A 26,510-nucleotide genomic window follows, 5' to 3' on the forward strand; every position below is an offset into this window, starting at 1 on the left:
CTGTGCGGGCGGAGGGGTCGCTGTTGCTGCTGCAGCCGCGGCCGCGGCCACCCCCCCTCTCCCCCCGCTCCGCCGCCGCCTTTTGTTCGCCGCCCGCGCTCGTCCCCGCCCGGCGGCGGGGCGGGCGGAGCCGGGGCCGCAGCCGCAGCCGCAGCCGGGGCCGAGCCCAGCCGAGCACAGCGCAGCGGGACATGGAGGCCGCGCCGGCGGAGCAGGGTCCCCCCGCGCCGGCCCCGCCACCGCTCCCGGAGAGGAAGAAGAAGCCGCAGCGGGCACCATCTCCCGCCCGCCCCAAGGAGGTGCCGGGCTGGTCGCTGGCCAAGAGCCGGCGCGGCGGCGGAGGGGGGCACCCGGGCGCGGCCCCGCGGCTGGCGGCGGGGGGCGCGCACCCGCGGCGGGCGGGCGGCGGCAAGGACGGGCGGCCCGAGAAGCGGGCGGCGGCGGCCCGGGCCGGTTGCAAGGGGCCGGCGGGGCGCGGCGCGGCCAGGGCGAAGGGGCGGTGCCGCGGAGCGGAGACGGCGGCCACCGGGGAGAAGCGATCGGGACCGGGACCGGGGCCGGTGGCCGGGCCCAGCCTGACCGATAGCAGCTCGGAGGTGTCGGACTGCAGCGCCTCGGAGGAGGCGAAGCTGCTCTCGCTGGAGCTGGGGCTCAGCGGCAGCGATGGCGAGTCCCCGGGCAGCGCCCCACCGCCGCCGCCCTCGGCTGGCGAGGCCTCGCCGCTGCCCGAGGAGCCCTCGGCCGCCTCCATGGCCAGCAGCCGCCTGCAGCTCAGCACCTCGCTCGCCTTCTCCGACCTCACCGAGGAGCTGCTGGACGCCGGCACCGACGGGCTGCTCCGCGAGCTGGAGGACCTGCGCTCCGAGAACGACTATCTCAAGGTGGGCACGGCGGCATCCCCGGGCACAGCATCTCTGGGCAGTGGTGTGGGTCAGCAAGGCTCAGCATCCCTGGCATAGCATGGTTCAGCATCCCTGGGCATGGCATGGCATGGTGAGGCACAGCATAGCATCCGAGGGCATGGCTCAGCATGGCACAGCATCCTTGGCTGTAGTATGGAGTTCTGTGGCATCCCTGGGCATATGCCAGTGTGACTTAGTGTCTCTGGGAACAACACAGCATCCCAAAGCAAGGATCATCACAATGTGGCATCCTAGGGCATGGTTCAGCATGGCACAGCCTCCCTGGTAATGGCATGTCATCCCAAAGCATGGCTCAGCAAGGCACAACATCCCTCGGCAATAGCATAGCTCAGACTTCCATGGAACATCACAATATAGTGCAGCATCCCTGGGCATGGCTGGGCACAGGGCACAGCTCGAGTCAGCCCTGTATAGCCTGACTCAGCCTGGCATGACACTGCTGAGCATAGCCTGGCCTGGCTCAGTTGGGCATCACTGCATGGCATGGCTGGATGCAGGACTTGGCATGGCTGAGCCCAGCACTGCATCACTGGACATGGGTTGGCATAGTACAACTGAGCTCAGCTCAGTGTACCATGGCACAACTGGGGATGGCACTTAATGCTGTGGATGAGCTTGTCTCAGTTTGGCGTAACATGATTTAGGGCATGGTTGGATATAGGACATGGCTTCCCTACCCCTGATATGGCCCAGCTGACATAAAGCAAAGCTCAGCTTGGCACAGCAGGGCCCATCTGGGCATGGTCCAGCATGGTGTGCCATGGCTGGGCACTGCTTGGCTCAGCACAGCATGGCACATTTTGGCAGAGGGCACACATCGGCACAATGTGAGCCAGCTTAGCCTGGCATGACCCAGCTGGGCATGGCAAGCCTTAGCATGGCCCCAGCTCAGCATGGCTAAGCTCAGCACAGCCTGGGATGGCACAGCTCAGCATGGCATGGCTCTTCTCCACCGAGCTTGGCATGCCAGAGCACGGCACAGTTTGGCTCAGCCTGGTTTGGCATCCTGGGACACTGCTCAGCAGGGCACTGCTCAGCTTGGTGCAGGGAGGGATGCTGCCCATGCCCTCCCTGCCTGCTAATGCTGCCAGACCCTGGGGACATTTTCCAGCTCGCCTCTTTCCAAGGTTTCTGTGCTTCCCGGGGCCTTTTTCCGGGCATGCAGCATGGCTGCCTGGTTCGGGGGGGGGGGGGGTATGGGGGTGAAGCCAGAGCAGATGGGCTGTGTGGGGACAGGGGCACAGAGCATCTTATTCTCAGTCACACCCTGACCTGCTGCCCCTTGGTAGTGCTGCCTGCTGCAGGCTGGGCACAGACACCCACCAAGCGCCGTGTCCTGGTGGGCTGCAGGCGTTTGGCACCCTCTGCTCTTCTTCAGGGTGGAGCTCTGGATGAGCTGCTGCAGGCACACACCTCAGTGGCTGCTCTTGGGACGTCACACGTTGGAAAGCAGGCCAGCTCTCACCCACTGGTGCCAAAGCTTGTAAATGCCTTGGGTTTATAGCTGTGAGGTGGGAGCTCAACGTTGGGGATGCACTCAAAGATGCTCAGTCAGGCCCTTTGCCCATTAGCAAAGCCCCAGTTCACAGCTGGTGTCCCAAGTCCTGCCAGAATTAGCAGCAAGAGCTTAAGGGCTTTGATTTACTGAGAGCTGGAAAAACACAGATGAGGCCCCTTCAGTGTCCAGGAACGTGCGTGCAAATGCTCCAGTTCCAACGTGCGGAGCAAGCGCTTCCTCTATTTCCACGTGATGCTCTTCCTGCAGGCTCCAGGCCAGCGGGCTACCAGTGTTCTACCTGCCTTGAGGGGTGGCAGCTGAACTCCCCCCATCCCAGCCAGGAGCAGTGGGGAGAGTAGATATGTGCACCAAGAAGTGCAATGGGGTTGCTGGTGGCATACCCCCTACTTGGTCATGAGTATAGAGTATATGCCATGAGTATATGCTATGTGCACTTGGGGCTATTCCCTGACATGAGCATCCTGCTTATGCCCATGTTGTAGGTTGTTTCTCATGATACTTGAGCAGGAGACTGATGAGATGGTCCCCGGGCTCCAGCTGGGCACCCCTTGTACTCCAAGGTGGAATGTTTGCTCTAGCAAGGAGCAGAAACCTGTGTTGCATTGCAGGAGGGGGCTGCCTTGTGCCAGCTCTGCTAAAAAATAGGGTATTTGTTTGGGGCTTTAGGGCAAAAAAGAAGCCCTAACCCAAGCAATCAACATCACCTGCCTGGCCATGCAGCCCAGGTTGGAGAGCAGCATGCAGGGACCCTGCAGAGATGCCCTCTGTCCCCAGCACCTCCCCTCCCCTTGGCTATGGATGAATCAGGCTCCTCAGAGGTGACTTATTTCCGAGGACTCCCGCAGTGAGCTGCAAATGAGTATTTTTTCATGTGTTCATCAGAGCCAGCTCAAACCTGGTCTGTTTTTAACGAGAAACAAGGAGCTCTGGGGGATGGGAGGGTTTTGGCAGCGTTCTGGCACAGGCCAGGTGTGTGTGGTGCTACTACACCCGTGTGCTTCACGCTGGGTTTGGAGCTTCCCAGCAGAGCACATCACAGCCCTCGGCAGCAGTGCCAGCTCACGTCGCATCCTCCCTCAGCTGCCATAATCAAACGTACATATTTTAAGCACACTTCACCCATTTCTCTCTGTAACCCAGATTTGTACAAGGCTCTGCCTTCCTCCTCCCGCTCTGGGTGCACTGACTGGGCTCGTATGTCCTCTTGTTCCTGTGCACCTGCTGTGACACCCCATAAATGGGTTATTTCAAGTGTTCCCCCTAAAAAAGGCCGTTCCTCACGTGCAGGGTGGCAGCCAGCGAGGAGAGGCAGCGTCTCGGGTGTCCTTCTTGCCCCATCTCACTGTTGCTGAGCCGTGTGATGGGAGAGCAGCTCCCAGCCCTGCTCAGCGGGCTGGAAAATGTGAGATGTGATACAGCAGCAGCTGCAGAGGGATGGGCAGACAAAGAGTGGGCACGGGAGAGGGTTTGGAGCGAGGGGAGGGAATGCCTGCAAACCCTTTCCTCTCCTCTCCTTGGGAAGGTGCTCAGGAGAGAGCTGTGTAACGCTGGAAGCATGGCCCTGTCTGTCCCCTCCTGCATCACCCGCATCCCTGGGGTTTGGTGTGTTTCCCAGCTCCATAGAGAAACAAGTAGGGTCGGTGGATGGGTGCCTTGTTTCTCCCAAGGCAGGCAGGGACCAGTGTGTGCTTCCAGTGAGGGCTCGCTGGGAACATCCCACAGTATATTCCCAGCTAGACAGACCCAACTGAGGGTGCATAGGGGACCTGGAGGTTGTGTCTGGGCAGCCTGGTTGGCACAGGGCTGTCACAGTGTCCCTATTCTGCTGCTGCTCACATCCTGCCTGCCCACAGGGACAGGGACTGTGCCCAGGGGTCCTGGTGAGCACAGGCAAAGCCGGGATGCAGGGATATACCGTGTATCACCTGCCAGAAGCCAGTGCAAGGGGATTCACAGGCTCTTGCCTCTTGAGGTGCTGCCCAGCACGGGCTGGGCTGCAGGGAGCCCCTTGCTGTTTGCCTGTTCATTATGGGGCAGGTGTAAAGCTGTGAGATGCAGATTTTCCCCTTGCTGATGTGCTCTGTGCTGAGCAGGAGCTGTGGTGCCAGCCAGGGCAGGGCTGTGCTGCACTGGGCTTCAGCATGACATGAAGGGAAGGATAGCTGATGTTTGCTGTCAGAGCTGGGCAAGAGCTGCTGTTGATGCACCTAAAGAAACCTCTGTGTGACACAGGATGTGCTTTACCCATCCTTCAGCCCACTGCACCCCAGCATGGGCTAGGGTGAGCTGCATTTGCTGGGTTCCCCTAACTGGCAGAGACACCACAGGCAATTTTCCTTTGAAATTCCCTCTTGATTTCATTTTTCCCCTAGCAAATTCTAGCATAATTCCCTCTCCTGTCTAGTGGGGGCTCAAAGTTAATGGGAAGCAGCTGCTTTTGTCCTTGTAATCTCAGAAGAAGCTGGTGCTTGTTGCTCCTGGACAGTAATCCCCACCTTTGCACCAGGGATCTCAGGCTCTCCCGCTGCCTGCATGGCCCCAGGCTCTACACAAAGGCATCAGTGCAAAGCATAGAGGCAGCTTCCACCCTTGCTCCTCCTCTGCAGCCTGTGCTGAGGTTTAAGGTGCAGATGGAGGGTGTGAATGCAGCCAGGGCTGGCCTCCCCGAGTGCTGCCTGTCCCCCCTGTGCCCCAGAGCCCAAGGCTGCCAAAGCTGAGGGTGTCTGTGCTGTCAGCAGCACCTCAGCCACCAGCCATGGCGTTGTTTGCATCATCCTGTTGTGTATCCGTTGCTGTTCCTGCTTCTAAGAGATAGTGGATCCTGCTGAGGAGCTGCGAGTCCCCTGTGCTGCTCTGAGCATGCTGTGTTCTTGCAAGCACCTAAGCCAGCGTGTCCCCCCTTGGGCAGGAGAGCTGACGGTTTGACTCTTCTGCCACAACACCGATGGGTCTGATCTGTGTTTTGAGGTGTCCTGCAGGTGGGCATCAGGACATCGCTGTAGCTGTTACCTCCTCCTGCTCTGGAACTGCATGCATGTTTTGCTGAACTAGATCCAGGCAGTTTGCATCCCATCTTGCTGCTCCTTAGTTTCCTTAATAATCTCCCCAGGGAGACACAATGTCTCTGAGGTTTGTGCAGAGAAGGCTGAAGTTATCTTGTCTCAGGTTCCTCTGTGCAGTATAACCTGGCTCCTGCAGGCATGCGAGGTGTTTGCTTCTGCACACCCTTGTCCCTTGGCCATTGAAATGAGCCCCCCTGAGCTGCAGGTCCCCAACACATTCCCAGGACAGGTGACCTGTGGTGTAAACCCACCATGAATGAAATCTTTGTGGCTGCAGAGATGGGGTGAGCACGGATACAGTGGTGGGTAATCCTGGGGGATGGAGGGGATGAGCAGCCCAGGGGTGCTGGGAGGCTGTGACTCCACGCAGGGGTGGGCACCTTTTGTTTATGGGAAGAGAGGCTGAGCCTGGCAGCCTCTTGGACAGAAGTCATTTATCTCATCCTTGATGTTGCCCTCTCTCTGTTTTACCTCATCTCTGTTTCACAAGGCCAGGTTGGACACAGGGGCTTGGAGCAAGCTGCTCTAGTGGAAGGTGTCCCTGCCCGTGCAGGAGTTGGAGCTGGATGAGCTTTAAGGTCCCTTCCAACCCAAACCAGTTCACGATTCACACTTGGTTTATCATTGCTATGGAGCTTCATGGTCACAATGCCACCCCTCAGCTGGGGATGTTTCTGTGTGGTTCTTCCCGGCTCCTGGCTCTGCTCTCACCTTATCCAGATGGATTTTTGCTTTGTTTTGGGGTATCACCCCCAGAAAATGTGCAGTTGCAAAGGGTGAGGCTCAGTGGCCGTCACAGACCCCAAAGCCATAGGGGGACCCCCGCGCCCCAATGTGCCACCTCCAGTCACCACAGGGCTGTTCTGTTGCTGCAGCCTGGCCACGGAGGGACTCAGCTTTGCCATCCTGAGCTCCTTTCCAGTTTACTGGCAATTTCTGCTCCCAATCCTAATCCAGTTAGTATGGTTTATGGCACAGCTTGGGGTGGGCTCTGTGGCTGCTGGGCTGCTGCTATTTGAAGGGTTTATTGGTATTATGGAGTCCATGCAAATTCTTGCAGCTTTCCCAGCCTTCCAGTGCCGACTCTGCTGCAAACCCCCCAGCCCCAGTCCTGGGAGAAGCAGCTCCAGGCTGTGCTGATGGGCTTTGTCGAGGCAGCAGCTCACACTGAACACAGCCTCATCCCAGTATAATGGTTGCTACAACCCGAGGGATAAACAAGAGGAGCTCTTGGTGCTGCAAGCCCAGGCTTCCTTCCAGCAAGGTTTGGCTGGGCTTTTTCCAAGGTCCCTGCTCCCTGCCCTGCTCAGCTGCTGCCTGGGGAAGCCGCCTAGCAAATGGAAGCTGGTACGGTCAGCACTGGAGCAGGATGCAGACAGCCCCGGGTGCCTCTGCAATCAGATTCAAGCCACGATTCGCATGACTTTGGTGGTGAAAGATGGTTTTCCATCACCCTGCTGCAGAGTGCATGTGATGCATGATGCATTTTACATAGAATCACAGAGCAGTTTGGATTGGGTTGGAAAGGACCTTAAAGCTCATCCAGTTCCAATCCCTGCCACGGGCAGGGACACCTTGCACTAGAGCAGCTTACTCAACCTTGCCCATGAAAACTCTGAAGGAATAGATGCCATGAGCCAGCTCCCCTGGCTGGTTTGGGTTACAAGGTGGTGTCCTCAGAGCTGTGGCACTGCTCTGTGGGGTGGGCAGTGCTGGTGATGTATCTCCATTGGGTGCATTGCAATGTCACGGGGCTGTCTGGTGCTGTTCAGCCTTGGGGGATTCACCTCTGAGCTGTCCAGGGGTGGACATGCCCATAGTGATGCCCCTTTATAGGGCAGTCTCTAGCTGTGTCTGGAGCAGCCCCAGCCCTGGCACTCCCCGCTGCCCATCTCAGTGCCTCAGGGCTGTTTGTGCCCTGCTCTTGTTCTCCAGACCCCCCAGCATGAAGCAGAGCAGCTTCAGGGGGGCAACAGGATGCTGGTGGCCATGGTGCCTCCACACTCCAGCAGCCTGGACCAGAAGATAATCCGGGATTGTCTCCTTGACGTTCCTTGTTTATCACGTAGTGCTTAAAGCCAACAGTGAGCGACTGTGCCTGTCCCTGCAGCTGCTGCCCCCCCTTCCGGGCTCTGCTTTGCCTTTAGGGGGAATTCCTGCAGCTGGGGCTTTATCCAGCGGGAAGAGCGGGCAAGGAGTGTGCCAGCGCCTGGCAGAGCCGGCACAGTGCTGCTCACCCTGTCTGTAGGGCACTGTCATGGGTCAGGAGCAGCAGGGTCCTGTCCCCTCTGCCTGGGGGAACTGGGGCTGTGCATCCCCACTGCCTATGCTGGATCCTCATCTTGTGGCTGTGCCATGGAGCAAGGCAGCAGCAGGAGCAGGAGGGACATTTGGTAGTGATGGGGTTGTTCAGTGGTTTCTGGAAAGCAGATGTTTGATCCCTTCCAGAAGCATGTCGGATCCAGGGTCTTCTTGAGGAGGAGAGCAGGCAGTGTGATGGCTGGAGCTTTGCTTGGGGGATGCTCACAGGGATGTGAGAAGAGCTTTGGGCAGCGCAGCCTGTGTGGGTCCCCAGGACAGGAGGGGACAGTCCTTGAGCATCCCCAGTGGCCACTGCCCTGTGCTGGATGGGGAGGTGGCACTGGGGTTGCAACTGATGCAGGGTTCCCACAGGTCTGGAGGAGGCTTTGGGTCACCGTTGGTGCCTGCAGGATGTCAGCCCTGGCCCTGCTGTGACAGTGACACTGCAGCTCCGTGCCAGAGGCTCTGCTGGGTTAGGAGGGGTTTGTCACCATGAGAGCTGATGTAGCTGGGAAGGGGTGGAACTGAGGACCCAGCCCAGCGGTTACTGCTTGGTGGCAACATGAGGGACAGCCTCTGGTTCCCAGCGCTGGCAGCATCTCGCCGTGTCCCTGCATTGCCTCCCTGTCCTCGCCTGCCATCTCCTCCTCCTCTTGCCTGCCTCCCTGACACATCTTTTCCAAAGACATCCCATATTCTCCATGCTGCGACTGCCGCCTGTGCTGCTCCTGCAACTCCTCTCCCTCCCCCATCTTCCTCTTTCTTTCACCATCAATGCTTACAGGCACCCGTGTTGACTGTTCCCCTGTTGTGGCTGGGTCATCAGTGGGTGATGGTGCCCAACTGGCTCTGAGCCCTGTTCCTGCAAGGATGGAGCTTGACTGGAGAGGGACTCTTCATCAGGGACTTGTAGCGATAGAACAAGAGGTGATGGGTTCAAACTGAAACAGGGGAAGTTCAGGTTAGATCTAAGGAAGTTCTTTACTGTGAGGGTGCTGAGGCACTGCACAGGGTGCCCAGTGAAGCTGTGGTGCCCCATCCCTGGCAATGTTCAGGGCCAGGTTGCACAGAGTCTTGGGTGGCATGGTCTAGGGTGAGGAGTCCCTGCTTGTGAAAAGGGGTTGGAACTGGATGATCTTAAGGTCCTTTCCAACCCAAACCAGTCTGGGATTCTGCGATTTTATGATTCTATGAGCTGAGGAGTTGAAGGTATGTGAAGAGTTTGTGGGCTGGAGGAGAACAGGGAGCCATGGTGGGGATGTGTTCCCACCACACAAAAAGAGGGGAGAGCATCTGCAGGGTCCATCCCCTCTAATGCACATCTCCACACAGGATGAGATTGAGGAGCTGCGTGCAGAGATGCTGGAGATGAGGGATGTCTACATGGAGGAGGACGTGTACCAGCTGCAGGAGCTCCGTCAGCAGCTGGACCAGGCCAGCAAGACCTGCCGCATCCTGCAGTACCGGCTGCGCAAAGCGGAGCGGCGCAGCCTGCGCGTGGCACAGACCGGGCAGGTGGATGGAGAGCTCATCCACAGCCTCGAGCAGGACGTCAAGGTGAGGTTGTGCAGTCCCCATGGCACACAGGGTGGGTTTAGGTGAGATGTGGATACCGTGGCTGGTGCAGCACAATGGGGTGGCAGGGGATGTGTAGGGAGTGCCATGGATTGTGCTGCTTATTGGGCTGTCAATGAGGGCATCATGATTCCCTGCTCATGGAGTTGATATGAGGAGTGGGGAGCAGTGCTTGCAGCTCGCAGGTGAGGTGTGCTCAGGGGGATCCTAGGGTGCAGAGAGACAGCATTGACCAAGGATAGGGGTCTCGCACTGCCGTATATGAGGTTTGTCATGTGCAGGCTGGAGCTGTGTGTCCCAGGGTCGAGCTCCATTACCCTGCACCAGTGGGGGCAGGATGGGGCCACTGCCATGAGCTGGAGCATCACAGATGCGCAAAGAGGGAGCATGGGGACCAGGATGCTGGGGCATGGGGGCTGCTCCTCTCAGCCATCAGGGAATCCTTGCAGAGCTTCAGGCATGGTGGCAGGCTGGGCTGGGGCAGGGACAAGGGGACTTCTGCAGGGTGATGTTGCTCTGCTCCACCAGCCGCTGGGCTTGAGGAGCTGCTGGTGCCGGTGAGTGTTTGCTGAGGGCTCTTGCTGCCAGGAGCAGGGTGTGGTGGTGGCCCCGGGGGGGGACGGGAGCAGCCCAGGAGTAGCTTTGGTTCTTGAGCAGAAAGCAGCCAGTCCTGGAGCTGAGGCATGCCCCAAGCATGGGGCTGTGAACCTGCCTTGTGCTGCTGGGGGCCCAGTCCCCTCCCAGGCCACCCAGCTTGGGTGCTGCTGCCTGAAACATCCCCCTCCAGCTTCTCCCCTTCATGGAAAGAAAAGCACAGCCCATCCCTTGTGGGAATGGGAGCCTGACCACATGGCTTGAGCCACACCATCTGCCTCCACAGCACTGGTACTCCAGGCAGGCAGGGGACCAGGGGCACTGGGGATGATTTTCCCTTCCTTCAGATGCAGGAGTGAATGCTCCGTGCTGTTAAGCTCCCTTTATGTCAGGAGCTGTTCCATTGCAGGAATCTGGAGAGGGGGTCTCTGGGTCTGTGCCCAGGATGGATGGATGGATGGATGGAGCCACCCTTCACCCGGGGCAGCTGCTGTTTGTTCTGTAATGTGATGCAGCAGCTCTCCTTTCTCCCTGCCAGCACAGCTGCTGCCTGCAGTGAGTGGCTGCTGCCTGTCTGGTGCTGCCTGCCTGCTTTCCCAGCCTTGTGGCAGTGATTCCAGCCTCACGGTGTGGGAAAATAGTACAAGGCAGTGAGCATCCTGTTAGGGCTGGGGAAGATGGGGTTTGGCCAGGGGATGGGGAGTGGGGCAGCCTAACAGTTGGGGAATGGGGACAGCAGTCACAGCAAGCAATGGAGGGGGGACACACAGGAGCCATGGTGTCACCCAGCACAGCAGCTGCTCCAGAGGGTCTCAGTAACAGCCTCATATGAGGCCTGTGGTGCCCAGGTGCTGCGGTCCCAGCCCATGTGCACTGTACCAGGCTGTGACAGCCCCGTTGTGTCCCCAGGTGGCCAAGGACGTGTCTGTGCGGCTCCACAATGAGCTGGAGGCAGTGGAGAAGAAGAGGATCCGGCTGGAGGAGGAGAACGAGGACCTGCGCCAGCGGCTCATCGAGACCGAGCTGGCCAAGCAGGTGGTGCAGAACGAGATGGACAAGCTCCGAGAGGTGAGGGGCATAGGGGGCACCGGGAGGCATCCCCAGGGCTTTGCCCATAGCAGGTGTCTGCTCTGTGGGATCCCATCCCTGCTCCCATCGCTGAAACCCAAACTCTGCGGCAGATGCTGTGAAACCGGAGCAGTGCCTGCCCTGTGTGAGATGTGCTTCAGCCCACCCTGGGGCATGGGGTGGCTCTGCCCTGTGCTGCGGGTCTATGGGATGTCCCCCTGTGCTAGAGCCACTTACATGTTCTCAGCCACTTGCTCAGACTGGCCAAAGCTCTGCACCATGTGTAGAGGCCGCTGTGTCCCTGGCACAGTGCCTGGTGCTGGCCATATCCTGACCACATACTGCTAGTTCCAGTGGGGCTGAGCCATGAAGCTGTGTGGCTGCGATGTCCCAGTGGTTGCCCAGCAGTGCTGTGGAGGTGTGGGGGGTGCATGATCTCATCTGTGTCCTGGGGAGTCAGGTGCCCATAGCACAGATCCAGAGCACCCCGTGTTGTGCCAGGTTTGGGAACAGTTCCCGGCCAGGAGCGATGTCATCAGGAAAGGCAACCTCGTGACAGTGCATACTTGTGATCCACCACAGCACTGGTAACCCACTTCCCTACTGCCCGGGATGCCTTTGGTCCCTCGGGAGCCTCGGGAAGCATCATCGCTGGCTGAGCCATCAGGGCAGCGCGAGAGATGTGCTGAGGCAGAGCTCTGGCCCTGCTCCCACCGAGGATGGGGACATGATGCAGGGAGAGCTCCCTCTGCCCCCAGCTGTGCCCCCTGTGTGGCAGGGCAGGGAACCAGCACATGGCTTGGGATCTCTGGGGATGGCTGTGGCTAATCACAGACCGAACATGGTTTGGGTTGGAAGGGACCTTAAAGCTCATCCAGCTCCAACCCCTGCCACGGACAGGGACACCTTCCACTGGAGCAGCTTGCTCCAAGCCCCTGTGTCCAACCTGGCCTTGAACACTGCCAGGGATGGGGCAGCCACAGCTTCTCTGGGCACCCTGTGCCAGCGCCTCAGCACCCTCAAAGGGAAGAGCTTCTGCCTAAGAGCTCGTCTCAGTCTCCCCTGTTCTGGCAGGTTAAAGCCATTCCCCTTGTCCTGTCCCTACAGGTCCTTGTCCCAAGCCCCTCTCCAGGGTTCCTGCAGCCCCTTTAGGCACTGGAGTAGTGTTATATGGTCTCCCTGAGCTGAATAATGCTGGGACCAGCTCCTGGCAAGCCACAGGACCCAGCCGTGGTCGCACCATCCCCTCTGAAGCCACTTTCTCTCAGTGTCACAGAGCAGCACCACCCTTATGGGGTGTCTCATCCCTCCTGTGCACAGGCTGCACTAACAGGCATGAAATGGGTTTCCCTGCAGCCAGCACAGGCTGAATAACAAATGGCAGCAGCAGGAGCTGGGCTGGAGGAGTCTTGTGCTTGAAAAACAGGCAGAGACAATGGTTGTGTGATCAGTGCAGGGAGCCCCAAGTGCCAGCTCCTGCCCTGCCCTGCCCTGGCAGAAGAGCATGGGACAGGATATGGCCCCTCTGCAGTGCTCAAAGGGTTGCTGCTGGCAGGACACCCAGCCCAGCTCAGAGCACAGCTCCAATGGTGTGTCCCCAGGCAAGCAAGGGCATGGGGTTACTCAGGGAGCACTCAGAGTGCTAATGAGACAAATGAGTGAGTTCACAGCCCTTCTCCACCTCCTCCCTGCTGCTGCAGGGCACAGAGCATGGCAGAGCTTGTTAGCAGCCAAGCTAGGGCTGAGCAGAGGCTGTGCAGGGCTGGGCTCACCCCTCAGGGCTCAGTGTTTCTCCTTTCCAAGAGGTTTCTCCCATAAGTGGATAATTGTCGGGATGGGCAGATTATCCCAAAAGTGCATGTGCTGGGCCCCTCCATGGCATGTGCTGGGGGGCAGGAGAAAAGTGGGACTGGTCCAGGTACCTTGTGCCACATTGAACTTGGTCACAGCGAGACCCAAGGGCACAGCCACCCCATGGGATGCACCTGAGGTGGAGCACTGACAGCAGCATCTGCCCCAGGGTGCTGTGCTGGGGCCAGGCAGTGCCTGCTGCGGGTGAGGGATGCGACGTGGCACAGGCAGCCCCCGGGAGAGGCCCTGCAGCAGCTCCAGTGATGGTTGTAGCCTTAATAGGAAAGCTGGAGCCCGGCACCTTGGCACGGGCAGCATTTCACATTTCAGCTGCATTTTCCAGCTGCTTTCTTTGGCTGCTGGGCCCCAGCGCCCACTTGGAAATAGGTCCAGGGCGGCTGCATGGATGGGCCGGTGCTCATGGGGGCTGTGTGGATGTTCTTGAGGGGTTTTCTCCAGCTTCCCTCCACACATTACTGGCCCTGCTCCGGGCTTGTGCTTTTCCCCCCTTTCTGGTCTCCTTTATTGCTCTGTTTGGCCTCCCCATCCCCCAGCTGTCCTGGAGATTGTCCCTTGTGTCCCCAGAGACCTCGAGGGCAGAGTCAGCATCCCCCTGCTGAGGAGCCCTCCCCAAAACAGTGACCAGGACTTTGCTTGGGAAAGAGGCTGCTTCTACACTGGGATGCCCCAGAGCTGTCCCTTGGCCTGGGGGTTGGATTCCCTGCTCCATCCAGCTCCAAAGGGACCATGACTCAGCCTCTCCACGGCTCATTTCCTGCTCATTCCTGCTCCCTCACAGCTCACTTGCCTGCAGGGGGAATTTCTGGCCAAACCTCATGAGATCATGCTGCTTGTCAGCCCAGCTTCCCCCTCAGCAAACAGCCTCAGCCCACTGGGGCTCTGGTGTTCTCCCGGGGTTTGCAGCACTGATGTCCATCCGTGGTGGGTCTGTCTGTCCGTGCTGGGGTGCAGAGCCATCGCTTCCAGGTAACAGCTCTCTTCTCCCTGCAGAATTCCCTGAAGAAGCGGGGGTCTCGCTCCATTGGGAAGGCTGAGAAGAAACCATCAGTGCAGGTATCAGTGCCAGGGTGTCCCAACAGCACCCCACATCATGGTGCCAGTGGAGCCCAGAAGTAAATTTGGGCACAGCAGAGCCATCCCCTCCCTTGCAGGGCTTCCCTGCCTTTCAGAGCCCCTGCATAAGGGAGGGATTGACTCCTGGGCCATCTTTCTCCATCCTCATCTGCTCCTTCAGCTCATTTATCAGTGGAGCACCAGTGGCTGTGGCTTTAACCCTTTCCATGGGTCAGAACTGCAGGAAAGAGCTGAAGGACTTTGGCTTTTCCATTGCAGAGCTGCTCCTTCTCTTGGGTTGCAGCTATTGCAGCCTGGGTCCCTCCTTACCCCATGGGGTGTGGGGAGCTGAGTGTCCCCATGGGACAGAATGGTGGCCGCATTGTCCCTGCCCTGCCAGGGTGCTGGGAGGATTTGGGCTGCAGCAGGATTTCAGCTGTCACTTGCTGTTGGGATGAGCTGCTGTGAGTCACTAATGCTGTTACTGGGGGTCGGAGGGGCAGAGCTGCTGCTGCTGGAATAGAAACACAAGTGTTCTAATGCTGGAAAAATCCTCTTTCAAAGGCAAAAGACCTGGAAAGTTTATTCTGGAGAGTAGATCTGTGCCCCTAAAGGCAGTGTAGGGAGGGAGACCCTGTAAAGCCACTCCCACTGCTGAGAGCATCTCATGTCTTGTGGTGGAGACCCTGGGCACCCCAAGGGTTGAGCATTGCACAGCCCAGTCTGTGCAGCCACGGGATGGGGATCCCCAGGCTCTCAAAGACTTCCCTCTTTGGTCTTTTATTTATCATCTCCTTGTAACTCCATCCTTGAGAGCCCTTTCAGGCCGGATGATGGTCCCAGAGTCCTGCCCCCATGTCCCCAAAGTGGCTTTGCAGCTACACCAAGCCCCAAGCCAGGGGGGTCCCTCCATCACTCCCCTTCCTGAGACTGAAATACAGCCCCTCCTCTCCCCTGTCCCAGAACAAATCCAGCCCTGGCCTGCAGTAAACCCCCCTCTGCTTCCCACATCCCCATGGAGTCAAAAACCCTAAGCCTGGGGATGCAGAGCTGGATCCCAGCTCTGCAATGGAATGGATGCTCCAGGAAGGAGCCAGTGCTGGAAAGCAAATCCTGAGCTTCCCCAGGTTCAAATGCCCCTTGACATGTCCCCCTGAATGCTCCCTCTCCCTGTGGCCCCACGGGCACAGACACGTGTGACTCACTGGTGGTTTCCTGGGCCCCTTTCCTGCCTGGGTGAGCGTGGCCACACTGGTGAGCACTGATGCTCCCTGGAAACAGAGCTGTGGGGGGACACAGACTCAGTGCTGGGGTCTGCCCTGACCCCATGAGCACTCAAGGTGGCTCTGGGAATGTGTGTGTCCCTCCAGCGATGTCAAGGGGCAGCGGGACACGCTGGCTGCTGCTTTTGTTTTTCCCCTGGATAAACAGGAACTGAGGTCATGTCTGCCCACACTGCCCCCCCCCATCTCTGCAGCTCCGGGGGGGCACAGGTTTAATGCGCCTTAGGGCGGCTGTGCCCATGTGTGTGAGTGTGGAAGAGCAGCAGGGAGGCTCCTGTGGCCATATGGGGACTAAACCAGCACCCTAAATTCTTGGGACAACCACCCCCATCAGCCATAGGCTCAATATGAGCAGCCTGGAAAGTTGGCAGGGTAAACAACTGCTGTGGGGCTTGGGGAGTGAGCATAGGCATGGCTGGGGGTCAGGAGCACCCAAAAAGGGGGACATCTTATTTGTGCCAGCCAAGGAAACAAGAAAGGGGATGAGCTCAGCCAGGCAGGGGGACAATGGGCGCCAGCACCCCTATGAGCTCCAGTGGGATGAGGGTCGCAGCCCCACAGGTCCCCTCCTGCAGGGACTGAGCTCGGAGCACTGGGGTGATCCCACAGCAAGGGAAGCCGTGAGCTGGGCATCAGGAAATACTGGTCCTCATCCAGAAGGGTTTCCAAAGCAGGGGAGCAGTGGGCCGGGGCAGGCAGCCAGAGCAGGGCTGCTGCGTTTAGGAAAGCACACATGGGGAAGTGCTCCCAGGAAGCAAAGGAGCTGGGGAAGGGACCGGGGGTTGCCGGGGGTTTCTGTCCCCTGGTGGCAACAAGGACAAATGGTGGGTAAGGAATGGGACTTTGGGAGGATTCCAACTGAAACTGCTGCTTCTCCATCCCATGATGGAGCGTTTGGGGCTCGGTGGGAGGAGCAGAGCCCTGGCAGGGGGGTGCAGCAGCAGCAGGGGCTGGAGGCACTGCTCTCCTTACCCAGGCATCCTGCTCTGTCTCCATGCCCTCCCTGAAAGCCTCCAGGATGGATCCCAAAGTTGTTTCCTCTCCATGAACAGGGGCTGCAGCTTCCTGGGGTGGGAGGGTGGCACATCCCCAGGGCTCACTCAGAGCCACCATAGTCCCCAGGAGCACCCTTTAATGCCTGCACCTTCTTGGTCCCCTCAGGAGGACAGCGCAGACCTCAAGTGCCAGCTGCATTTTGCCAAGGAGGAGTCGGCCCTGATGTGCAAGAAGCTGACCAAGCTGGCCAAGGAGAACGACGGCATGAAGGAGGAGCTGCTGAAGTACAGGTCCCTGTATGGGGATCTCGACAGCTCCCTCTCGGTGGAGGAGCTGGCCGACTCTCCCCACTCCCGGGAGGCTGAGCTGAAGGTCCACCTCAAGCTGGTGGAGGAGGAAGCCAACATCCTCAGCCGGCGGATAGTGGAGCTGGAGGTGGAGAACCGCGGGCTGCGGGCAGAGATGGATGACATGAAGGGCCAGGGGGACAGGGAGCTGCCGGCGCAGGACGCGCGGTTCCTGGCGGGCATCACGGGCTGCGGGGACACGGGGGACACGGTGGCAGAGCTGCGCCGGCACCTGCAGTTCGTGGAGGAGGAGGCCGAGCTGCTGAGGCGCTCGCTGCTGGAGCTGGAGGACCAGAACAAGCTGCTCCTGAGCGAGCTGAGCAAGTACAAGTCAGAGCATGACCTGGACGTGACGCTGTCGGAGGACAGCTGCTCGGTGGTCAGCGAGCCCTCGCAGGAGGAGCTGGCCACGGCCAAGGTGCAGATCAGTGAGCTGAGCGGCAAGGTGAAGAAGCTGCAGTATGAGAACCGTGTCCTCCTCTCCAACCTGCAGCGCTGCGACCTCGCCTCCTGCCAGAGCACCCGGCCCATGCTGGAGACAGACGCTGAGGCTGGTGACTCGGCACAGTGCATCCCCACCACCAGCTGGAGGGACGGCACAAACGGCAGTGAAGCCGATGTGCTCGGTGGTGGGAAGGTGCCTGATGGTCCAGCCAAGCTGCTCAAGCCCAAGGATTTGGAAACCTTGGTGGGCATCCGGGACCAAGCGGTGCTTGTCAGCAAAGCGATCAATATCTTGATTTCGGATGCCAACGGCTTCACCTCTGGGCTGAAGGCTTGCTTGGACAACGAGTGTGTTGGGGGGGCTGCTGGGCGAGGCGATGGGCAGCGGAGGTGAGAGCCCCAGCGATGCCAAGCTGATGAATGTGCTGCTCATGCGGCTGGGTGTGCTCCAGCAGGACCTGGGCTGCTTCGTGAGAAAGGTGGATCACCTCAGCGGCAGCCTCAAGGAGCACACGGACTCTTTCAGCTTCTCCAGCCCCAGCAGCCACGACACCACCAAAGATGGGCTGCAGAAGGAGCATGCCTCTGACTTCCAGGTACAGGCTTCTTGCCGCATCCCCCACAGCAGCTGCCGCTTTATCTGCCACCCGTTTCCTCCTGCTTTAATGGAGCAAACTCCAACCCCCAACGTAACCTCCTGCCTCTCCAGAGCAAAACCCAGACTAACACCTCACTGCATGCCAGGGGCACCGGGGACAAGGTAGGACTCTGCTCCAATGGAGTGTGCCCAGGGCAGGACAGGGTGGGCATCCCAGCACATCCCTGCATGGGCTGGTTGTGCTAGGGGCTCTTGGGTGTAATCTCACCTTAGCAGGGGCTGATGTTTTGGCTGCTCTCTCCCAGCTCAGCCCAGCATCTCCTTTGCTTATTGGGGATGAGCCTCAATAACAGCAGCCCAAATTGTGGGGACCCTGTTTGCAAGAAGCCTCAGTCCCCAGTGGTACCCAGGCAGGGTAATTTGGAGAGCAAAGGCTACAGAGCAGATCTGTATCCGATGGAGAGTACCTTTGAAGCAGTGGAGAGCAGTTTTGCTTTGTCTTCTCCCCGCTTTTCAGGGGGTCCCTCATGGCAGGGACCAGGGATGTCCATGGTGGTCGGGGCTGTTCGGCCAAGCCTGTCTGGAGCACACTCGCTTGTTCAGAGTCCTATTTTTCTGCATGTGGTCCCACCAGCCCCAGGTCCCAGTCTCCCGCAGTCACTGCATGGCACCATAACTGGTGTTTGCACATTTTTTCCCTCTTTCTCTCTTTTTTCCCCCTTTTCCCCAAACAATCCAGGCCACGTGTCTCCTCATCCTGTGTTTCCTTTTGGTTTCCGCCTTGTCTCCCGCCATGGTGATGAAGCTCCTTCTCCTCCTCATCCTTTTTGTCGTCTTGTAGTTCTTTACTGTTCCGGAGACCCATTGTTTTGTTTTCTGGCTTTGTTTTCTTCCCGCTCTTTTGGTTTGTTCTCATTAACTTGCCCACGCATGCAGCAGCCTGATTTTAGGGACGCCGACCCTTACCACATGCCCCACGCCAAGGACACGGACCCCACACAGCCCCGGAGCTACAGGACCTGCCGGCCCGAGGAGAATGACTCCTATGCCACCGAGGTAAAAGCCACATCCCCCTTTGGCCAGCGGGGATGGGGACAGGGCTGCAGGGTTGGGGCTGTCCCTCTGGATTGCTGGGGATACAGGGAGGCCAGGCCACCGTCTGCATCCTCTCTCCGGGCTATTGCAGATAAAGGAGCTGCAGCTGGTGCTGTCGGAGGCCAATGAGAGCCTGCGGGGGCTGCAGGAGCAGCTCTCCCAGGAGAGGCAGCTGAGAAAGGATGAGGTGGACAACTTCTCACAGAAGATCTGCCAGGTGAGTAGGCAGCAGCCCTGATAGCTGGGAGACAGGTACCCCTGCACTCATGGCCATGGACACCTCCAGGCCCAGGCTGATGATCCACCTTAGGGCATGGATGTCACGTGAATGTCACCCAGGACTGCACAGAGCGCAGTATCCCAGACTGGTTTGTGTTGGAAGGGACCTTAAAGCTCATCCAGCTCCAACCCCTGCCACGGGCAGGGACACCTTCCACTGGAGCAGCTTGCTCCAAGCCCCTGTGTCCAACCTGGCCTTGAACACTGCCAGGGATGGGGCAGCCACAGCTTCTCTGGACACCCTGTGCCAGTGCCTCAGCACCCTCAAAGGGAAGAGCTTCTGCCTAAGAGCTCATCTCAGTCTCCCCTCTGGCAGGTTAAAGCCATTCCCCCTTGTTCTGTCCGTACAGGCCCTACTCATCACCCAGTACCCCCAAGTCCTTTCCAGGGCTGTTCCATCCCATCTTCAAGGGGCACAGGGTCTGTGCACACTCCTTGCACACGGCCTTGCAGCTTCCCTCATGGCAATACCTCGATGTTCCTGCTGTCCCCAGCACCCTGCCAGGGCAGTGCAGCTCCCCAGGGGTGTTAGATATGAGGCTGGCACCAGGCTCAGCCCACACCCTGGGGCAGAGGCCCCACTCTGCTGTGCCAGCCCCTGTCTCAGAGCCCACATGTCTCTGCAGCTGAAGGAGGACCACCAGAAAGCACTGCTGCGGCGCGAGTTCGAGCTGCAGAGCCTGAACCTGCAGAGGCGGCTGGAGCAGAAGTTCTGGAGCCAGGAGAAGAACCTGCTGGTGCAGGAGTCGCAGCAGTTCAGGCAGAGCTTCCTCCTGCTCTTCATGAAGCTCAAGTGGTTCCTCAAGCGCTGGCGCCAGGGCAAGGTGGTGCACAGCGAGGGCGAGGACTTTTTGGAGGTACTGTGGGCTGAGGGGTTCCCACCTTGGCTGCTGTGGAGGGGTGACCACGCTGTTGGGCATCCCTCCTGGCCTCATGTCCCACCCAGAGCTGGTTCATGTCCCCATCCCATGCTGTGGGTCCCCTCATCACCCCAGCCATGGTGTCCCCGCAGGTTAACAGCATGAAGGAGCTGTACCTGCTGCTGGAGGAGGAGGAGCTCGCCCCACAGCAGCAGGCGGACAACAAGATGTGCACTGGGGATGCCTGGACCCCCAACACGGTGAGCAGGGTCCCCATGAAGGGGTAGGATCATCCCCCGTTGAGGCTGTGGGCATGGGCTGGCTGCTCCTCTCTGGAGCATGGCTGGGAGGGGATGCTGCCCGCTGACATGGCACCCCAGGGGTGATCCCGTGCCTTGGTAGCACCTGCTGTCCCTCACCCTGGGGCTGGTATGCAGAGAGAGCAGCTCCCAACGAGGTCCCACCTCATTGGGTGGCCCCAACTCCCTCTGATCCCCCCCGTCCCTCTTGTAGCCCAACGAGTGCATCAAGACGCTGGCGGAGATGAAGGTGACCCTGCAGGAGCTGTGCACAGAGCTGCGGGAGGAGCGGCGCGGTGCCAGCGAGCTCCAGCAGCAGTTCACCAAGGCCAAGGCTGCCTGGGAGATGGAGCGCGCCGAGCTCAAGTGCCACATCGCCCAGGTGGGGGCCCCGGGCACCCCCCTTTGCCTGGGGGAGCCGGGGGGTGCCTGTGTGCCAAGTGCTGGCGTCTGGGTAGGGCTGGGAAGAGGGTGGCACTGTGGGAATCTCAATTAGCAGCTGCTCCAGCAGGCGAGTTTCCATGGCAACAGGGCTGGCAGAAAAACCTGACTGGAGTAACAGAGGATGCTCTTTATTCCTCACTGGGTTTGTCTGGGGCCAGTGGGATGGTGCTGGGGCTCAGTGTCCCTCCCCAGCGATCACCATCAGAGCCCTCCTGTTTTCCTTTGTCATGGTGCAGATCAGAGCTCTGCACCCCCATGGGTGCTGCAAGAGGGATCTATGGTAGGGGGTTGGAACTGGATGATCTTAAGGTTCTTTCCAACCCAAACTATTCTGTGGTTCTATGGCAGAGACGAAGGCAGGAGGTGGCAGGAGAGCAGCCTCAGCACTGGAGGAATCTCCTGCTGCAGAAGCTGTCCCATCAGGCCCCCAGCCTTGCCCTCACAGTGATGAGTGTCCTTACTCCCTCACGCTGCTGGCAGCAGCCCATGGCCATACATCAGCTCCGCTCCTCAGCACCTTCCAGGCAGGAATTCTCCAGGCAGAGCTCAGTGATGAGCTCAGGTCCCCTCTCCCACCTCTAAAAGAGCAGAGCTGCCATAGTGGCAGCCCCCCAGGTCCTTCCTGGCTGCCAGCAGCAGCAGCATCCTTGGGGTTCACTCTACCAGCCCCTCTGCAAGAGCTGGGTCCAGCAGGCAGGGCTGCAGGCAGAGCACAGCCGAGCAGGCAGCACATTCAGTCCATGCCCCACTGGGTGACCGTCTGCCAGCCCGTCTGGCAGGACATGGCTGCAAGCCAGGGCTGCACAGCCTTGGGGACACCATTATTGGCTTGGGCAGCATAGGATCTGCACTGGGAACCCATGGCCTTGCCCCTGTGCTGGGGATGTTCAGCACCATGAGTCCCCCACAACCACCACCATGTCCCTGCAGCTGGAGTCCAAGGCAGGCAAAGGGATCACGGAGCGTGCGCTGCCGGATTGGAAGGTGGCGTTGAAGAGGGAGCGTGAGGAGCACCAGCATCTCCTAGCTGAGTCCTACAGCGCTGTCATGGACCTCACCAAGCAGCTGCAGATCAGCGAGAAGAACTGGAACCAGGAGAAGGTGGAGCTGCTGGCCCGCTTCAAGGAGGAGCAGCAGCAGGCAGAGCAGCAAGCAAAGGACCTGCAGAACAAAATCAACCAGGTATGGTGTGTCCCCATGGTGAACATGTCCTCCAGCCTCTGCTGGGCCACATTGCACATGTTGAGTGTCCAACACATTCTCTAGTTGCAGAAAGGAACCAACCCCTGGGCATTGAAGCACTCTGAAATGGAGAAGCATGGCAGCAACTGGAAAGAGGTGGGCAAGAGAGGTTGGAGGGCTCTTGGAGTGCCCATGGGGCTCAAATGTATGTTTAGATATGGTTAAGTGTATGGTTAGATGGGAGGACATGTGAGCCCCAAGAAAGACCCCCAGGAACACCAAATGAAGGGGAAACACCAGGGACTGGGGGGAATAAGAGGGTGGAGAGCATGGCTGAACATCAAGGGTTATAAAGAGTTGATTTATAATAGATATGGGCACAGTGGGAATGGGATGCCAGGCCTAGGTGCATGGGGGAAGGTGGTAGTGCCGGAGCGGAGCAGGTTGCAGCCCCTGCTCCAGCCCATCTGTGTACATTGGTCCTGTGCTTGCTGACACCAGAGCTTACTTCTGTGCCCTGCCAGGCTCTCAATGAAAAAATCACAGACAAAGAGACAATCTCTGAAGCAGAAGCCAAGGGAACCAACCTCAAAAGGTAAGTGAGCTGGTGCCTGCATGCTCCCTGGGGCACAGAGGGGGTTACGTGGGGCTGTCATTGGGCTTGGCAGCCCCAGCAACTGGGGGAGATGCAGCTGTGGGCCAGGGTTGTCCTGGAGGCCAAGGGCTCCCATGAGAAGTTGGACTGGGTGCTCAGGAGAGCCCCATTACGGGAAAGCTGGGTGCCTGCAGCCGCTCCCCAACCCACTGCCCAGTCCCCTTGTGAGCTCTCTCCTCTCTCCTCCCACAGGACCAAGTCTGTTTCCTCCATGTCAGAGTTTGAAAGCTTGCTCGACTGTTCTCCCTACCTCCCTGGAAAGACCACGTCAGGGCTGGGCGACCTCTCCCGGGGCAAAAAGGCATCTGCAGCTGCCCAGCTGCTGCCCAACGGCATCCGGGACAGTGCTGGCCTTCCTCCCTCCCACTGTACATATGTGAATATCGAGCAACCTGCCCCCGACAGCCTGGCCAAGGAGAAGCTGGGCATCTCCTCCTGGGACTACTCATGGGCACACAGCCTCTCTGGGCACGACCCAGCCCAGAAGCAGATGCAGAGGAGCTACACAGCACCTGACAAAACGGGGATTCGCATCTACTACAGCCCACCAGTGGTGCGGCGGCTGGAGGCACCGCTGGTGCACAACAAGGAGGGGAAGATCATGATTGAACCTGGCTTCTTGTTCACCATGGCCAAGCCGAAGGAGCCGGAGGAGTCAGCCAGTGCTGAAAGCACCTACAGTCAGTGGCTCTGCAACTTCTCCAAGCAGCAGCGGGAGCTGCTGGATGCTGGCACAGTGGAGAGCACGGTGCCACCAGTGCCTCGCTTCCCCCCATCACTGCATGACCTGGAGATCTCTGGCAACATGAGCGATGACATGAAGGAGATCACCAACTGCGTGCGGCAGGCCATCCGCTCCAGCTCACTGGAGAGGAAGGTGAAGAGCACCTCGAGCCAGACAGTGGGGCTGGCCCACGTGGGGACACAGACCATCCAGACGGTGAGCATCGGGCTGCAGACTGACCTGCCACGCAGCAGCAGCATGCACAGCAAGAGCTGGTCCCCGCGCAGCTCCTCCCTCGTGTCCGTGCGCAGCAAGCAGATCTCCTCCTCCCTGGACAAGGTGCACTCCAGGATTGAGCGGCCGTGCTGCTCCCCGAAATACGGCTCTCCAAAGCTCCAGAGGAGGTCTTCCTCCAAGCTGGATGCCTCTAAGGACAGGAGCCTCTGGAACCTGCACCAGAGCAAGCAGAACGGCTCTGCCTGGGCCCGCTCCACCACCACCCGTGACAGCCCCGTCCTCAGCAACATCAACGATGGCTTGTCCAGCTTGTTCAGCGTGGTGGAGCACGCAGGCAGCACTGAGTCCATCTGGAAGCCGGGCTGCCCTGAGAGCAGCCGGGCCAAGCCTGAAGCACCCAAGTACGGCCTCGTGCAGGAGTTCTTCAGGAACGTGTGCGGGCGGGCGCAGAGCCCCACTGCTCCCCTGGAGAAGAAGGACACCCCAGGGGAGGAGGGCAGCAAGAGAGCCGAGCACCCTGGCCTGGCCACCCATCACCCAACAGAGAGCATCTCCCGTGGCTTGAACAAGAAAGTGCTTAAGCAGAGCAGCTGCGAGGACCCCAAACCCTCGTCCCCTGGGCAGGGGGGTAAGGATGCAGCCCTGCGGGACCCCGACCTCATCTCGGCCATAGCCAGCGAGGTAACAAGGCCAGGTGCCCCCCGGGCTGCCCCACCATGGCGGGGGACAGGGTGCTTGGTGCCTCTAACCCCCCTGTGCCATCTGTCTTTGCAGGACATGGCGTGTGACTGCAGCTCCCAGTCCCTCACCTCCTGCTTTGCCCGGCCATCCCGCTCTGCCGTCCGCCATTCCCCATCCAAGTGCAGACTGCACCCTGCGGACCCCCCCAGGGCGGAGGAGAAGCTGGGGGCCTCAAGTGAGTGAGGCCGGGGGCCAGAGGCCGCAGCGTGCCTGCTATCCATGCTCCTGCCGGGACAGTGCCCGTGCTGACACCCTGCGGGGCCCCGCTCGGAAGCAGTGTGGGCAGATCTGTCTCCTCACCATGGGCACATCTGTCTCCTAACTGTCCCCTCACCCCTGGGGACGCTTGGGAAGCAGATGTGGAGCCAGAGGCAGAGGCTGCCGGTAGCCCTTGGGGTGCATGGTGACATCCACCGTGGTGGCTGCTTCACCTGCCTGTGTGAGATGTGCTCCCGTGGAGCTGCTGCCAGCACTGGGGGGGTCCTCACCGGTGCTGATCCCTCTGGGAACATCAGCTGAGACCCCACCATGCCCAGGGCTCGCTAGGGCCTGGAAAGGGGAGAGCAGCCAGGGGGGCTGCTTGTGTAAATAGGGCAGGGCTGGGGGGAAGTACGGCGGGGGCACCGGATGGATGCACCCGATGGGGGCACGATGCTGTGTTGGCCCTGCAGCTGCTGTCAGTGCTGCCCACCCTGTGGGAGCTCCAGCACATCCCTGCCAGCCCCGATTGCAGTGTGGTTGCATCAGCCGCGGGCCACACGTGCTTCCCAGGCAGGAAGGAGGCGGGGAAGGTCCCTGCGGTCACCCAGGCTGGGCTGGGCTGGATGCAGGGCCCTCCCTCGCCACCCTTCTGCTCTGGGGGGGGCTGCGGGGTCCTGCAGTGCCAGGGAGGGCCCGGGTGTCCCCCTGCATCATCCGGATGCGGAGATGAGGTGTCTGGGTGCACAGTGTGGGGAGGAGCAGCGTGTGTCTCTGTGTGTGCACACTGATGTGTGCATGTCGCCTGCCAGCTTTGCGAGGGGCCACGGCTGTGATGCCCCCCTGCTCTGTACCCACCTCCCTGCCTGGGGCCACCTGTAGTTATTTGCCCCTCCAAGTGCTGAATATCCATCCTTCTCTTTCTTTTTTTCCTCTCTTTTTTCTCTTCCCCTCCCCTTTTGGCTCTGCCCAACTCCAGACAGCCTGCAATGTAAAACCAAGTGCATTTTACAGACACTGAATGGAGCTGACTGGGACATGCACCAATTGCATTAAGAGATTGTGGGTTGGGAGCTGCAGCGTGGCCCCCGGTGACCACCAGCAAAAGCCTTACCTGGGGAGGGAGGGGGGCAGCAGCCACAGCCCCCCATGGCAGTGCAGAGCTCCCACAGAGCAGTCCCAGGAGAGAACAGCAATCCTGGAGGTGGCTGACTGACCTATTTCCAAGCTGCTGCCAGGGGCCAGGCAGGGATTCAGGGGGATGGAGCTGCCTGTAGGTGCCTCCAGGGGCTCAGTGCAGGCTGTAGGGCTCGGTGCATTGCTCTGGGGCTCTGTACACAACTCCAGGGTCTCTGCACATGGCTGTCATCTTGCAACCTGGCCTCAGAGCCACTGCTGCAGCCATCGCCCCTCCTGCTCTGGCCCCGCAGCAGCATCACTGCCAGGTCACAGTCTCCACAAGCATCTCCAGGCTGGCCGCTCACTGCCTGTGTCTCCGGACACACCAGCATCAGCCAGGGCCGGCAGGCCCAGCACCAGTGGCCTTTAGCTCCTTGGGGCTCCTGGCCAGCCCCTGGGGGACCCCCGGCTGTGGGACACATGGGGCAGGCACTGCCCACCCTCACCAGCAGCATTCCTGCCATGGAAGTGGGGTCCCTGCACTGCCACAGGCAACCTGCTGTACATAGATCCTTTTGGGGTGGTTTTTAGCATTTTCATTGGTAACAGGGGGATTGGTTTGGTTTGTTGGTTTTTTTTAAAGACTCTCTACTTTTGGAATGTGGTTTCTCATTTTTTCAGCTGCCTTTGAATGATTTGTAATATTGGTCGCTTCTGTCTGACTCTGTAAATAGTGGTGCTGGTGTCTCCTGTGGGGTGGGGGCTGAGCTGGTGCTGGTGATGGGTCTGCAAAAGCAATGGGGAGGGTGTGCTGGAGGTGGGGAGGTGGCTGGTGCTGCCCTAGCCCCTCACAGCCTCTGTCCTGTCCCCCCTGCACCAGTGCAAAGCCCAAGCTGCTTTGGGCAAAGCCACGCTTGCCCCTGCCCTGTCCTGCTTCCTCTCGCCAAGGTCGCATGAAGGGCACCTCCTGCCCCGATGACAGGCACCTGTCCCCCTGTCCCATGCGTGTCATGTGATGAATAAAGGCCCTGCAACCTCTCAA

At 59.5% G+C, this 26,510-nt stretch overlaps 1 protein-coding gene across 1 annotated transcript; it reads left to right on the forward strand.

Moving 5' to 3' along the window:
- The first annotated feature begins 523 nt into the window (after positions 1–523).
- On the forward strand, positions 524–26,510 carry MTCL2 (microtubule crosslinking factor 2). Its single transcript, XM_031047644.2, is given in 16 exon segments — positions 524–881; positions 9,138–9,362; positions 10,884–11,042; positions 13,905–13,967; positions 16,412–17,392; positions 17,394–17,633; positions 18,572–18,691; positions 18,822–18,947; positions 19,636–19,866; positions 20,022–20,129; positions 20,383–20,550; positions 21,543–21,794; positions 21,879–21,950; positions 22,319–22,389; positions 22,642–24,091; positions 24,185–26,510. Coding segments are annotated over 16 exon segments (4,548 nt in total). The 5' UTR covers positions 524–749; the 3' UTR covers positions 24,335–26,510.

Source organism: Melopsittacus undulatus, chromosome 10 (genome assembly GCF_012275295.1).
Source record: "Melopsittacus undulatus isolate bMelUnd1 chromosome 10, bMelUnd1.mat.Z, whole genome shotgun sequence".
NCBI lineage: Eukaryota > Metazoa > Chordata > Aves > Psittaciformes > Psittaculidae > Melopsittacus > Melopsittacus undulatus.